Source organism: Clarias gariepinus, chromosome 10, assembly GCF_024256425.1.
Source record: "Clarias gariepinus isolate MV-2021 ecotype Netherlands chromosome 10, CGAR_prim_01v2, whole genome shotgun sequence".
Taxonomy (NCBI): Eukaryota; Metazoa; Chordata; class Actinopteri; order Siluriformes; family Clariidae; genus Clarias; species Clarias gariepinus.
In genome coordinates, this window is record NC_071109.1 from 21,131,822 (window position 1) to 21,146,808 (window position 14,987).

Here is a 14,987-nt window from a genome sequence, read left to right on the forward strand (position 1 = left end):
TATACATATTCTAATCTGATGGCATAATAGAGCCTAGATGTTGTCCTACAAGGTTATTTTTTTCTTTGTGTAACAAATGTTTTCTACAAAGGACAAAAGCACAGCTTCTGGGATTTGTCAAAGACTCCACTGATAAATATTTAATGATGCAGGTGAACATTATGTTTAACTGTAAATCTTATTAAAGATTATTTAGTATTCTACCAAGCTGGCCCACGTGTAAGACAAAACCTTTACCTTTTTTCTTTCTTTCTTTCTTTCTTTCTTTCTTTCTTTCTTTCTTTTTATCTATCTATCCATCCATCCATAACATACTAAAATGACTAAAACATACCTCTCCCTCTCTGGCTGTTACATGCATTACTGGTATTTAATCGTAGATTTTCCTTATTATGTGATACGAATCAATCATAGTGGAGACATTATTTTTCATGACGGTTAGCAGAAGATGAAAAGCAGCAGTATTATTTGTAGCTTCATTGCTGGTGTTGGAAATGTCATTACTTTGACAGATAGTTCGCGAAGTGGATAATGAGTAATGATGAATGAGTATCACAGTACTAAATTGAAATTCACAAGCCAATAATCTCATCTCTCATACCATTGGAATGAACAGCTTCACACTGATGTAAAAAGAAATGTCTATGAATAAGGATGTGGAGTCAAAATGCTCAAAATGTTCTGCTATATGACTGGAGATTTGTATAAAAATTTTATGATGCATTTGAAAAAGTTTTGATGTAAGACGGACACGTTATTAAGTTGTGCTCCATTGCCTAAAAGTGCTTTCCTCCCGTAACCTTTTAAAGTTAGTAGATATATTGTCTATCCTTTGGTTCAACCATCATTAAAACCATGACTGGTCAGCTTATTGTTAACATATCAGTAAAATCCACAAATAAAAAGTGTGCATTTTGATGTTCTCATCACACACACACACACTAGAGTTGCATAATTACTCATTTTTGCTAGTCAACCAGCTGTTCAAAAAGTTGTATTGTAGAATGTCACTGTTCTTATGTTGTTACACTGTTCTATACTGTATGTTCCTATACTACAGTATGTACTGTACAAGCTACAAATTCTTTAATATAGAAAAATCCACATGAGAGGGAGTACTGTACGGATGGATCTGGCACAGCTGTGTTATATCCAGCAGTACAGTAACCTTAAGTGTTATATTGCTTTTATACAGAGAAAACACCATTTGTTTTCAATAGATCTTGTTTCTTTTCCTTAACTTAACCGGTTTGTTTTGTCTGCGATCAAATATCTTCCACAAATAGCAGAATTAACAAACCACACCTGGTGGAGCTGGCGACTGACAGTTAGTAACCAAATGTTAATGTATCCCTATAATGGGGATAAAACACAGTACAGTAGTTTTAAATTCTTACTGGTAATAGTTAAGGAGAATAAATTCTTATTAACCTGTAAATTTTATAGGTTTTTCTTTTTCCACTTATTACCCTTGAGAATATCAGCTTCGTGCTCCAGGTTTAATCTCATAAAGCGGTAAATGCACTATGTACAGTAGGATGTATAATCCACTGTTTTACATGCACTAAGTAGTGTCCTTGATCAGGGGTTGAAGAGCGGTTCAGAATTCAGCCCTGGGTTAAGAGCTACAGCAGTTAGCTGTGCATCTGTAAATAAAAGAACACTGATGGGTCATATGTGATCCAGAGTGATTTAGAAGCAATTATTAAGGAATTAAAGTGTCTTTTTAATGTGACATAACTTTAACAATAGAGTAGGTTTTCAGCAGGCAGCTGCTCTCTCTTCAGTGTGGCAGACCCGTACAGACCTACTCTCCCCCAAGCTGTGACTGACAGTTAGTATAATTAACGATAGTAGAACATCAGGGGCTCGGGGAGTAATACATATAGTTAAACGTCCCAGTAATGCTACAGTGTATTATTACCATTTGTGGAATGCCTCTTGTCCAATCAGATAGATTGCTGGGTCGGAACTAGCTGTTGTATAATGTGTTTTAGACTACCCTGTTAATGACAAAATTAAATGTAATTTCTGCATTAAATGTGCAAATGAATACATTTGTCTTTTATATTACACTATTTAAGGTTGTACAGTTCTTTAAAGTCATTCATGGGAACAAGTTGGCAGCTCAGCTGAAATCATTGCTTCTGAAGCTCGGCGTATACAGGACATTGTGGAAGCTGTTTAAAGCTTAATGATGAATGGAGAATACAATGTCTACAACTGTGTCTGGGAGATTTTCTTCCCCTTGTCAACTCCAGCCTTAGAAGTGTCTGAGAATGAGTCTGGATCAGCCTCTTGGAGCTGGCATACACTGCTGATCTGACTCTACACTACCCGAATGGGATCTCGTACAGTTTCTCCAAAGTACTTTAATAGTGCATTATAAAGAAAGTTTTGATACCCTTACAGTATAGTCTATAGTTTTTTTTTTTTATACACCAGTATAGTCAGTCATATTCTTGACTGTACACCTGACTTTATTTAGTTATTTAGAAATATTTTGCAACTACTATTTCCACTGCCCTTGTTGCAACTGGTTAATGTAACCCCAAAGACACACACATACAGTACATACACACATTCCCCATGTGTAAAGAACTTTATGCTTTCTATATTAGAATCCTCATTAACGTATAGCCACATAAAATCTAAATGTTGGAAGTACCTTTTGATTTATTTCCCCGAATCCCTAAGGACAATCCACCCTAGATTTGAGAGTAAAGTTTTCACTGCCTGCTTAAAGAGAGGCAGAAGGATGTGCTGTGATTAAAAAACAGCCTTGTTGGAGCAAATTTTCAATTCACTACCAACAGGTGTGCTGTGTTATGGGTATTGAAGGCTTCGAATAATCCAGAAACCCATGTCTAGGAGATGCACATTAGAATTGTAAATGCCTGGTAGCTAGCGGTGGGTCAGGAGGACTGGATTGGAGTGAAGGAAAACTTGCATAATGCTAAGAGAATAAAAAGTGGAATGTGTCAGACAGTTTGACACAAATCGTTGCAGGCAGAACTGCAGGATGTTGATGGTAAATATTCAAATGCGACAGAAAAGACTAGGAACTACGATCTGTGCATCTAACTGTATCGCAGGCTATGCACTGGGCTAATTAAGTGCTGCAAGGTCTTGCATGTGATTCCTGGCAGTCACATAAGAGAATATGTTTAAATGGAACAGATTTATGAAATTCTGCTATTAAAATTCTGTGGTTAACTTCCCCCCAGCCAACAGCGAACTGAGATCCGTGAGTGAATTATTACCAAAAATATGATTGTGTTTTGACCTGGGCATTGATTCGATCTTGATGGAGTTGTATTAAATGTCTACTTTATTGATAAACTGCTAGCATCAATTAAGCCCCCCCACCTTCTCTATCTCTCTCCCTCCCTCTCCCTCTCGATCTTTACCTCATACTTCCACACCTTTTCCTTCTTTACTTCTCCACTTGTGCTGACACAAAAACAAAATGCTGGGGCATCTATATTTAAACTCGCTCTGTCTTAGAGTGAAATCTGATATCATCACGAGCAGATCCATATGGCCCCAGTATCTGCCCTTGAAGCACTGAAAAGCAGAGCAAAGCGATTTTTTTTATCTGCCACAGCATGTTTACTTTGTGGTCCTGTTTTGCTCTTTTTCATTTGTAGGACCAAAAAGTTTTATCACTCTTCACTTTATGTTTGCAGTTAATATGACTGATTGTGATATGCGTTTTGGTCTAATAATATTAAATTCCTCTCTGTAGTGTTTCTTTTTGGTCGACATGAGAAATTAACTTAAATCTTTTTTTTACATTTATCTTCATTTAAAGAATAATTTAACATTTTAAAGCATGAATGGGGATGCATTGATACTTTTTTTTTCAAGTATGAGGACGTTTTTTACAGCTCATCAATACCAGTACACAAACTGAAAATTACCTTCTAAGTATTATTCAGTCATTGTACATTTTGTTAAGCTGTATTGATGTTTTTTGATTTAAAAAGTGGCCATGAAAAGTGAAATAAACTGCATTAGCCAGAAAACATAGTTACCTTGAATGAAGTAGTACTGCACACTTTTTGGGGTTTCTTTTCCTCCAATGTGTCAGTAAACAAAGCAGCATTTTATACCATAGCCCACTTACAAGAAAGATAACATAATGAAAGCTGCCAAGTTATAACCTTCAAAAACAGAAGCAACTGTGACAAAGTCTTCAAAAGAACTTGCTGAAACGCTTAAAAAAAATTACCAATATTATAAATAATATTATATATTATAAACTGTATGAAGCATACAGTACCTGAAACTCCTGATGCATTTAAAAAGTGCTGTCATCCCAAATATTGACCTTCTTCAGTTCAGTGCAGTTTACTGTCTTTTATAGAAGATTAGTTTACTTTAAAAGATTTCTCTACATGTACCTTTTGCACTTTACTGTATATTGATTTCTTTTTATTTAGTTCTTGCTGAACATCACATTAAATGTTTCATTTGACTCAGCCTTTTGTATGAACCAAGCTTGATTAGGCATCAATATACACTGCCTGGCCCCCCAAAAAAAGTCACAAACTTTGATCTTTCATTCGACCGCCTTTTGCTTTGATTTCAGCCTGCAGTGTAGTGGCCTATTCATATGTGCAAATGATTCCTCATGCTTCCAATAGCAGTTTTTTTCACAGTTTGAGTCCTTGAATATGTGTATGCCATCAGGGAAGAAAAACTCCATCGCCTTGCAATACATTCAGGTAGACAGCTGACTTCATTTCATTGACCAATGGTACAATCCCAGATAATAACACTGCTTCCAGAGGCTTGTACAGTGGCCACTATGTTTGATGGGTGCATCGCTTCATGTGTTCCCTTTCAAACCCTGATATGGTAATTGCTCTGGTATAAGGTAAATCTGGACTGATTAAACAAAAGGAGCTTTTCCATTGCTCCATAGCTCAATCAAATTTAAGTGTTAAAATGCTCTTACTTTCACCACAAAACACAGCTCTGATTGTTGAGTTTGTGTGATGCACCTCCACTAAGAATGATCTTTTTCACAGTTGATCATTTCAGTAATCTTCTTAGTTGCTTTCTTTGTTTGATGCAGGCCAATAATTTAACCCATGACTTTTTTGGCTGGGCTGTGTCGGACATTCATAATGTAGATGGTATCTTTAGTCTGCAGTTATACAAACAGCTTAGGGCACACATTGAATCCCATTTCTGAATGCGTTATTGTGCTGTTAAAGGTGAACAAGATGTTGTGTCATTGTGTGAAAGTGCATAATGCTAATCATGTTTATTGTAGGGAAAAAATGGAATTGAAGGTTTCGAAAATATTGTCACTGACCTGGGGTTAATGGATAATGGCTGTGATATGTATGCACGCACTGTATTTATGAAAGTCTTCTCTCTCTCATTCCTCTCTCTTTCTCTCTTTCTCTTTGTCTATGTATCTCCTTTCTTTTAGAACGGTGTCTCTCGGCCATAGCAGCTACTGTTTCGCCCTGATGCGCTCCATCCCTGCTGTGTTCTACGTAGTGCTGGTCACTGCACTGCGCTACCATCTCTTCATCTGGAGCGTTTTTTCCCCTAAGCTTCTCTATGAGGCTATGCACACACTGGTCACGACAGCTGTGTGCGTCTTCTTCACCTTCATGGATCAGAATCGAACACGTAGACCATGAAACACCTGAGCAAAAGCTCTCACTTCCATCCAGTCGATAACTGAGAGGAGGATCAGCCAAATATACGGAGGACAGGATCTGATGGAGAGGCTTGTCACATGAAGATAGGAGCTCACTAAGATGAAAAAGAAGATGAAGGATGGGTGAAGGGATGTTTCTGATGTCACGCCATTGCGACAGGATGGGGAGGGTGGGGAGCATGTGAAAAGACAGGGTGATGAATAAGAAGGGAGGGAAACTCCATGTTGCAAATTTAAACCAATACGGGCTCAGTACTCATCAGTTAGTTGCGATCACATACTATAAAATATACACAATTTTTCTTCCCTTTTAATTTGAATATGTAGCACTTTGAGATTTGTAAAATATAAAGTGCTTTATAAATAAAATTTATTATTATAATTATTATTATTATTATTATTATTATTATTATTATTATTATTATTGTGTCTGGTTTGCTTTAGAGAAGATAAATAAGGTCTGTTTTTAATTTGTTTTTGTTTTAAACATTTATAACGGTTGTTTTTTTTTAGGGATAACAAAAAGCACACAACGCAGCTAAGCTAAGCACCATTCAGTTACTCTATTTAAATATATATATATATATATTCATCAGAAAGTATAAAACAATTTCTCCAATTTAAATTAAAAGTACTACATTTAAATACTTTATAAAGAACTATGACTTCATAGCAGCTATTTAAATTATAAATGCTTCAAATTTGCTATTTGACAGTCTGTGTAGGTTCTGAATTATTTATGCAAAGATCCTTCAATTGGCATGTAGATCAGATTACTTACAGATTAAATATGTTGTATCTGGTTTAATCTTAGTTTCAGAGTTCAGTCACTTCACTAAATTGAACTTAACTTGTTCTTCATCAATTGCACATACTCTTGTGTGCCCACAAACAGTACTGTAGTATACTGTAGTATCTCATTTCTGTTGACTATGCTTGGCGATGCTGCTCTGCACACTCAGGTCGGATGCCCTCACGCTGCTTAAACGTCATAAGATGTTTTATTAGGTTAATGTATTGTAGGAAGCTGCATACATATAAGCATGCAAGTAATGGTACTGGACCCAAAACACATTGTGTTGATGCATCCCTTTTTTTCCTCAGGTATTTAATTTTTCTCTCTATCTTCATTATCAGACAGTTTAATTATTATTTTTTTATTCTGATTATTTTCTGTCTATTAATGGGGATGGGTAACTGATCTTTTTTTAGCTGTTTTTATTTATTCCTTTTTTTTTTTTTTTAATGGAAAAGTCATACTGGACCCTCTATTCAAACACTGCCCGGCCGAAGTTATTTTTGACCGTCATTAGCTTTGATTACGCCACCCTATGTTGTGGCCAGGTCATGTGTGAAAATGATTCCTTATGCTCCCAAAATTACTCACACAATTTGAGTCCTGGAATATTCTTGTGCCATCAGAGAAGAAAGAGTCCATTGGTGTGATAACCTGGTCATTTAGTACATTCAGATCATCAGCTGGTTTCATTTTAACACCACATACCATCACTTCATGCACTTCCCTTCTGGTCCTGATGCGGCTATCACTCTTGTTTAGAGTCAGTCGTGACTCATTAGCCCATGTGAGACCAATCTTTATGTTCCCTAGTAAATGTAAGCCTTTCTACTAATTAGTCTCACGAACAAGTGGATTTTGTATGGCCACACAGCTGATCTGTGTTGTTTGTATGAAAGTGCTCTTGTTATCACTATTAAATATAGCTGTCATTTCTACTGTTGATTTTTTTTTTAACTATGCAACTTTAATTTCTACTGGATTTTATAATTAGTTTACATTTAACCTTGAAGCGCTTACATGTAGTTTCTGATAACGCATTCCTTTTCCTGACCTTACTACAGGCCTGCCGATAGGCATCAGTGGCAGGACAGTGTGTGAGGACCCTCACTCTGCTTATCAGCTCTTTTCAGTAGCTGAGAGGTTGATTTTCTAATCGACTGCCCTGCCAAATGGGCTGAACTCTCCCAGGAATTGGGGAGCGGAACATACACACACATATACACACACTGTAAGTGACTTTTAGTTTCCCGTATGACTTGTAGGAGTCTGCCGGTTTAGAGGGTAATGAGTTTAGGGGCTAAGTTTAAATGCTTTAAGACTGCAAGGTGTGATATGGATGAGATAAGATCAATGGGAATGCTCATTTATATCCTAAAAACCATATCAAATTCCGTTAGCCCTTCCAGAACCCACGAAACAAGCTCAAAAGCTCTTCTCATCAATATCACACCTTGTAGTCGTGTATGAAAGCAGCCAACACAAAATAAACCAATCTGTTGGCTGCTTGAAGGTAATTGTCATTTACAAATGAGCCAACAAATACAATTTGTGATTGTTGACACTTCATAGTGGCTGAAAAACAGTTCTGGCTAAAACTGAAAACTATTCTTCAATCTATCATACAGTGATGTCCACGAATTATTAGACATTGACACGTTATTCTCATTTTAGTGTCTCATTATTTTATTTTATTTACCTGCAGTTAAGCAGATTAAAGGTCTAAAGTGTGGCAGTTGCATTTGGAATTTTGTCAAATAGGATCCATTCATTGGTTCATCGGTCCGACTAGATTGAGGACAGATGAGACTTAATACAGTTTGTACCAGCGTGATGGAAGGAGTGGAGTATGGCAAAGTAACTGCTCATAGTCCAAAACCTACTACTTCATGCTATGACATGAACATACTGTACTGTATATGCCTGCCAGTTCCCATCTATTTACTGATAATGTGACTGCTGGCAAAAAGCTAAAGGATTAATTTAATTCTGTGTAGGGCTTAGATTCTCCGCTTTGTAAGTAAAGCATGTCTGTTGTACTGTAAGTCAAAGAAGGGGAATGTTGTGCAATAGCCAGGTCAATCACCAAACCTAAATCTAACTGAGCATGCATGCCAAATACTAAGGGCTAAACACTGCAATAACAAATAAAAACCAAAGACAGCTGCAGTAAAGGTCTGGCAGAGCATCATCGGGGATGAAACCCAGCATATACACCCTAATCTGATGGATTATATACTTTAAGCAGGCCCGGGTTCAACATCAAGGCACAAATAATAAGGTTTATAATTTCTACACTCTTTACATGATTTGGATTTAAATGCACTTAAACTAAAGTTGAAAAGCTTTACTTAGAGGTAATATTTAAGTCTCACAGCATTAATTAATTTCATTAATTAATTAATTTTTAATAAAAGTTTAATATACTGTGGTTAATAATAATAATAACTTATTGTCAATGTCTAAATATTTATTAACCTGCCTGTATATTTCACCTGAAATGATATACATAGATGTAGATTTTTATTGACTTTGTAACTTTGACCTGCTTAAAAAAGACTAAAACCATGCTAGCTGATTGTGATTTCCTCACACAGTGAATGGCATGCTGTGACCGAGTTGTTATGTGCTGTAGCAAACGCGACATGCATAATCAGTTCAGTTCATAATCAGATAGCGGCTGGATGTTTGAAATAGTCCTGCACTGCAGTCTGTCTTTTTTGCTTTTCTTTTCTTTTCTTTACTCTTTTTTTTTTAAAGGTAACTATCTTATAGGTTATAGGGACGTTTTGGTTGACTTTTTGAGTGATGGATATTTCGTGACAATTGTTTCATTTTATATGATTTTATTATAGGCAATTCTTTATAACTTGGTTACTTAAATCAAAATATATCAGTTCAACCAATACATTGTATATTATTTATGCCGTTAGCATGGAGTCCTGGTCAAGGTACGCTAGGTATTATGTGAAGTAATTACCTTTTTTTTGCCTCCTAGGATTTTCTTAATGTAATGTAATGTTGAATTTGTCTTTTACCAATAAAAGTGGTGCCATTCTCTTTCTTTATTGATATGATTTTAGGTTTGGGGTTATTTTTATTTTTTCCAAGTATTTTTCAGTATAGATTGTCATGATGTTATTTGATTATTTTTCCAGTGTGTTTTTTTTATAGCATTGGATCGTCTCTCTGTTGAATGCAGGTTATCAGGCTTTGGGAGTTATCTTTTTCTATCAGCCAGTTAAAATCAGCTAAAGACAGTCGGCTGATCTAGTATTGCCGGGTTAAGAATAAAGCTCGTCAAGGCAGCTCAAAACCAGCTTAGCTTCTCTCTCTTTTTTTTCTCCTTTCCCTGTTCCAGAATTACATTCAATAAAAGAAATGTTTTATGTACTTTTTACAACTCTGCTCTCTTCACCCCATCCCCCAGTAGGCAGCCTTTTGAAGCTTTGCCTCCTTTCAGACTCCCAGAACTCCTAAGCTTCTTATCAGCTCTAAAGCAGAGTTTCATCTTACCCGGGGCATAGCGGCCACCCCCAGATCCACACTGCCCCTTTTCTATACCACTCTTTACTTCTTGCCTTTTTTACCTCTTCATCTCTCAAAGCTCTGTGCGTTTCCTTTCTGTCTCCATTTCACCCTCCCTGTGCTAATTTTCTCTCCTTTGTTTTCCCTGCTTAAAATTTGTCATTACTCTTCCCTTCTCCTATTCTCAGACGTCCCTCTCACCACCACATTTGCCTCCATTTTGGAACTTTTCAAGCACCGCTGCTTCCTTCTCTCTACTGCTCTCTGGCTTTCCAATGTTGATGCTCTCAGAGAGAAACCTGAATTGTAAAGTGAGCAAGTAATAGAGATGGAGACAGCAATAGGAACGAAAAGGAATAAAACAAGATTAGACACATTCTCCTCATGCCAAATCATGACAGTATCAGCAGCTTAATGCACAGCTGCTGCCATCTTTCCCATGATGCCTGGGATCAAGAGTACTCAGGAGTCAAAGGTGTGGGTGGAAATGTATTAGCTGCATATCTCAAAGAAGCAATGCCATGCATTTTATAGAAGAGTTCAAAATTGTGAAAGTTTCACTCCTGGGTGCCTGTGGATGGCGACTGCAGATAGCGATATTCCCCGGACTAATCCGTCTATTTAGCCAGAGTTTAATGTGCAAATTGGCTGCCTGGAATGCATGCAGGCAGAATGGAGTCCCAAGCAGCCATCCATAACTTCATTTAGTAGCTGACGGAAAAGCCGAGCTTGCTATCATTCTCATTGTTAGCGTAAAAGCCTCTGGCCTGAGCACCTTCTAGAGTTCCTACTTCATTTTATGTCATTTTTTTTCTCTCCACTGCTACCCACGGCAAAAAGAAAATAAACATTAGCCAGAAGTTACCATGAAGTTTTGCTGTTCTTGACTTGTTTTCCAACAAAGTCTTCTATCTGCATTTAATTCCAGTAGAACCAACAAACACTGTAAAAATAATTTATTGCTTGGATTTCTGCTGTGTTTATTAATAGTTAATTAAAGATAATCACATAAAATAAATTACCAATAAATTTCTTGAGGATTTCCTTTTATTTTTACACAAATATTTTCCACTTCTCTTCCAAATTGTGTCTATAAATAGGTTTTATGGTCCTGTTTTTGATATACTGTATAATAATTACATAATGATAACTGAGAACTCTCAAAATGGGCATAATGTCTCAAAGTAGACACAAACCATGCCAGCAAATAAAAGTGCTCTTTAACTTAACAAAAGCACATTACTATATTTCCTTATTATGGCAAAAAAAAGGTTTTAAAAACCTACAGTAGGTCAGCCAGGAAGTCTAGTTCTTCTTGTTAATACTTTGTATGCCAGCTTATACCTTTAAAATGACTTCAGACAGCAAGGAAGCTATTAAATAAAAACTTAGACATTTGACCATGATCTGACCTTCACCCTGTTCAGATCATCTGCTGGGTGCACTGATAATTTCTTATAAATCCTGCAAAAGTTCCTTAGGTACCGCACTAATAAGAATTGCCCGCATTGCAATTGTGCTTGTAAGTGAGTGTATGTGTGTGTGCCCTGTGAAGGATTGGCGCCCTGTCCAGGGTGTACCCTGCCTCCTGGAATAGGCTCCAGGCCCCTTGTGACCCTGAATACAGGATAAAGCGCTATATAAATAAAATTAAATTGAAAATTTAATTGAATATATGGTGAGTGAGTGAGTGAGTGTTTTGTGTCAATGTACTGTACTTCTCTGAATCCTTAAGTATTTCTTGAGACCTTTATGGTATAATTTCCATTCCATTTGGAAATTAAACATTTGTGATTCCACACACATTTTGCCATTACCCTCTACTGCTTTTTTTTCTTCTTTTTTCTTTTAATCACAAATGCCTGTCAATTTCTTCTGGAAAATTAAAAAACTGCTTTGCAAACATTGGTTTCAGCTCTAATTATACCAACGGGTGATCGATGGGAGATTGATGAGATCTCAAAAATACAACGAAGATTGAGGTCAGAGAAAATGATTGTATGTTGCGATTGGCTTTGCCCAGAAGCAGCTTTTCCCTATTTATAGATGAGACTCTCTCTTGTTCACAGCATCAGCTTAAAACAGGGTTAAAGCTGTTTGGGTTTTGTGGGCAAAAAAGTATTTAGTCAGCAAGCAATTGTGCAAGTTCTTCCACTTAAAAAGATGAGTCCTATCATCTGGAGATCGCTGGTTTTGTTCCCGGGTGATGCAGTTACCTCTCACAGCCGGAGGTCTAGAGAGGGCTGATTAGCCGAGCTCTCTCAGAGGGGAGGGATGAGAGGTACTTTGCGCTCCCACATTAAATCACAGCTCTACAGCCAATCAGGGGCGTCTTTGAGCTCACGCAAGCGCAAGGAGTGGATAGCGCTGTCCTCTGAGTGTGTTACGCCGAGCCCAACGGTGCTCGGTGAGCGAGCAGTTCGAAAAGATGCAGTTGGCTGGCGTCATGTGGTTCGGAGGAAACACGTGATAGTCTTGGATAGTCTCAGGATGTTGGAAGCTGATCCTTTGGGTGATGGGGTTGCATTGTGGCACCTCTGTGGATTGAGCTTCCTTGTACAGCACATCCCATGCATCCTTAATCAGACTGAGCTCTGGTGAAACTAGGGCCTGGATCAACAACCTTGATCTCTTTGCCTAATAAGCCACACATACAGCAGGCTGTGATCCACTTCTTCTGTAGTTTGTGCTGCATTGGCTTTTATGATCCTGTCACCAGTTTACTAGCATATAATTGATAATCACCAGTATTCATTTGACCTGGTGGTGGTGTTAATGTTATGACCGATTGGTGTATAGTCGATGGTAATAAAGTCTCAGAGAGGTGTGATCACTTCTGAATATTCTGTTTTGTGTGCATTAAATATCTAGGCTATTTCGTTTTTTTTTTTTTCAATTTTAGAGAAAATCAAACAAAAAGAATGTATAAACATTATTGTTTATACAATAGAATTCTGAATAATAAAAGCTAAATGTATAGTGGAATCTTGGATTGCGAGTAACTCGGCCTGCAAATGTTTTGACAAATGAATCATCAGAGTTTTAGTTATTTCATATGGATAAAAATGCTTTGATATACAAGCACAATTCTGGAATGAATTATGCTCACAGTCCAAGGATTAACTGTAAATTAAACAAGTAGGCATTTACTTTAGTGGTTAGCATTCTGGTCTCGCCCCTCCATGGCCGGAGTTTCATTTTTCCACTATGGGTCTGTGTGCATGTTCTCCCCGTGCTTCGTGGCTTTCCTTCGGTACTCCCAGTTTCCTTCCACAGTCCGAACACAAGCAGATTAGGCTAATTGGCATTTTTACATTTCCCACAGTGTGTGAGTGAGTGTGTGTGCTTGTATGCCCTGTGATGTACAGTATTATCACCCGATCCAGGGTACCTTCAGCAAAGGTAGGCTCCAGGGCCTCCACGACCCAGTACAGGTTATTGATAATAAGTGAAATGAGTTAATGTTTCCTATAAAGAAACTGCTTGTGCAACATTTACATATAAAGGGGACTGTGTACTGGGTACTGTGTACTGGGTGGTTTAAGAAAATATAGCATTCACACAATCATGTTCCTAAAAATACTAGGCCACAATGTTGAGTCCAAAGTTTATTCAGATCAATCTAAGAACAATGGCACAAGTTTCCAGCAAAACAGGGCACACAGACCCCTGAGTGAGATGCTTTTTTAGAAGCAAGCAAAGGGGTTGTTTTCTAAAATGTCAACTTGTGCAGTTGGGCGTCTAAATCGGAAAAGTGTTCGCAATTGCACTTGATTTAACTACATACTGTATAATCAAATTGAACACAACGGAAGACAGTTGTGATTAAAGGCATATAGGGTGAATACACAGGAGCTCTGTTGCAAAGTCTATTTTGGTTGGTTTTAACTGAATAGAGCTGTATTTTAGTACTTATCTATAATAGAAAGATATAATATTTTAGTTATTGTTAATACGATTCATATATAACATTTTTGATAAATTGTTCAGTCGGATTATCGGATTAGCATCAGGTCATAGCTAATCTGGTCTTTTTGCAAGAAGGTTGTGTGAGCATTTTTGATTAAAAAGGGATCTATACTACACACATTAAGTGTCTGTGTATGTGTGTGTGTGTGTGTGTGTGTGTGTTTGAGAAAGAGTTTGTTATCATAAGACAGAACTTTCAGCCTATCCCACAAGGAGCAAATTTGCTGTGACATGGTCTAGGACAGCCACTGGGCTTTTCTGTTCCCTCTGTAAGTGTCTCTATCCTAAGTCTGTATATACCACTGATTGGAAACCTCTTGGTATAAAGACTATCTCACTTTGCCAAGAGCTACGAAAATGAAAAGCACCAGAAGGCCTAAAAAGCAGGGGAGTTTTTTAGGGGTTGGAACAAATATAGTAAAGTTCAGAGCTAATATCAACTGTGGCTTCTTTCATGTCTTTCAATATAGTAGGTCCTGCTCTGGCTTAAATAATGTGTGTTTGGTGGGGTATTTACTGTAGCATTACAATGCAATCTGTATCAATAATAGCACTGCCTAATGGAAGAAATCCAATGGTTTTAATTACCCTTAAGTGATAGTATAGATAATGAGTCAAAATCATACAGTATGTAATTGAAAGTAGAAGAACAGAGATGTAGACTTTGAAAAGATTCTTAATAGTTTTAGTTAATTTATTAAATATTTCGACCAAGAGGTAAATAAAATGAAAATATAATGGACGTGGGCACTAAGATTCTGAGATTTGTAACTACTTTGAAGCTTTCAACATGCACATAATGAGTAAAAAAAAAAATTACAACAAAAGTAGCAGATTTATTCTTTTTTTTTTTAAGCATAGTCCTTTCTAAAACGATATAATAGCAAAGCCAATTATTTTGTTCTTGTTATACACTGAAGTAATTTGGGTCTAAAAAAAAATATATATATATATATATTATAAATAATAGGAATATTAAGACCTGATAGTAGATTTCTATCCACAAAGCTA

The 14,987-nt window shown here is 37.0% G+C and overlaps 1 protein-coding gene across 2 annotated transcripts in view; it reads left to right on the top strand.

Annotated features, from left to right (window-relative positions):
- pigg (phosphatidylinositol glycan anchor biosynthesis class G) overlaps positions 1-8,918 on the top strand; it is a 145,996-nt gene extending 137,078 nt beyond the window's left edge. For both annotated transcript variants that reach the window (XM_053506373.1, XM_053506374.1), the window contains exon 13: positions 5,447-8,918. In XM_053506373.1, coding sequence (XP_053362348.1) covers positions 5,447-5,663 — 217 coding nt within the window. In that variant the 3' untranslated portion in view covers positions 5,664-8,918. The remainder of the gene's footprint in view (positions 1-5,446) is intronic.
- The last annotated feature ends 6,069 nt before the right edge of the window (positions 8,919-14,987 follow it).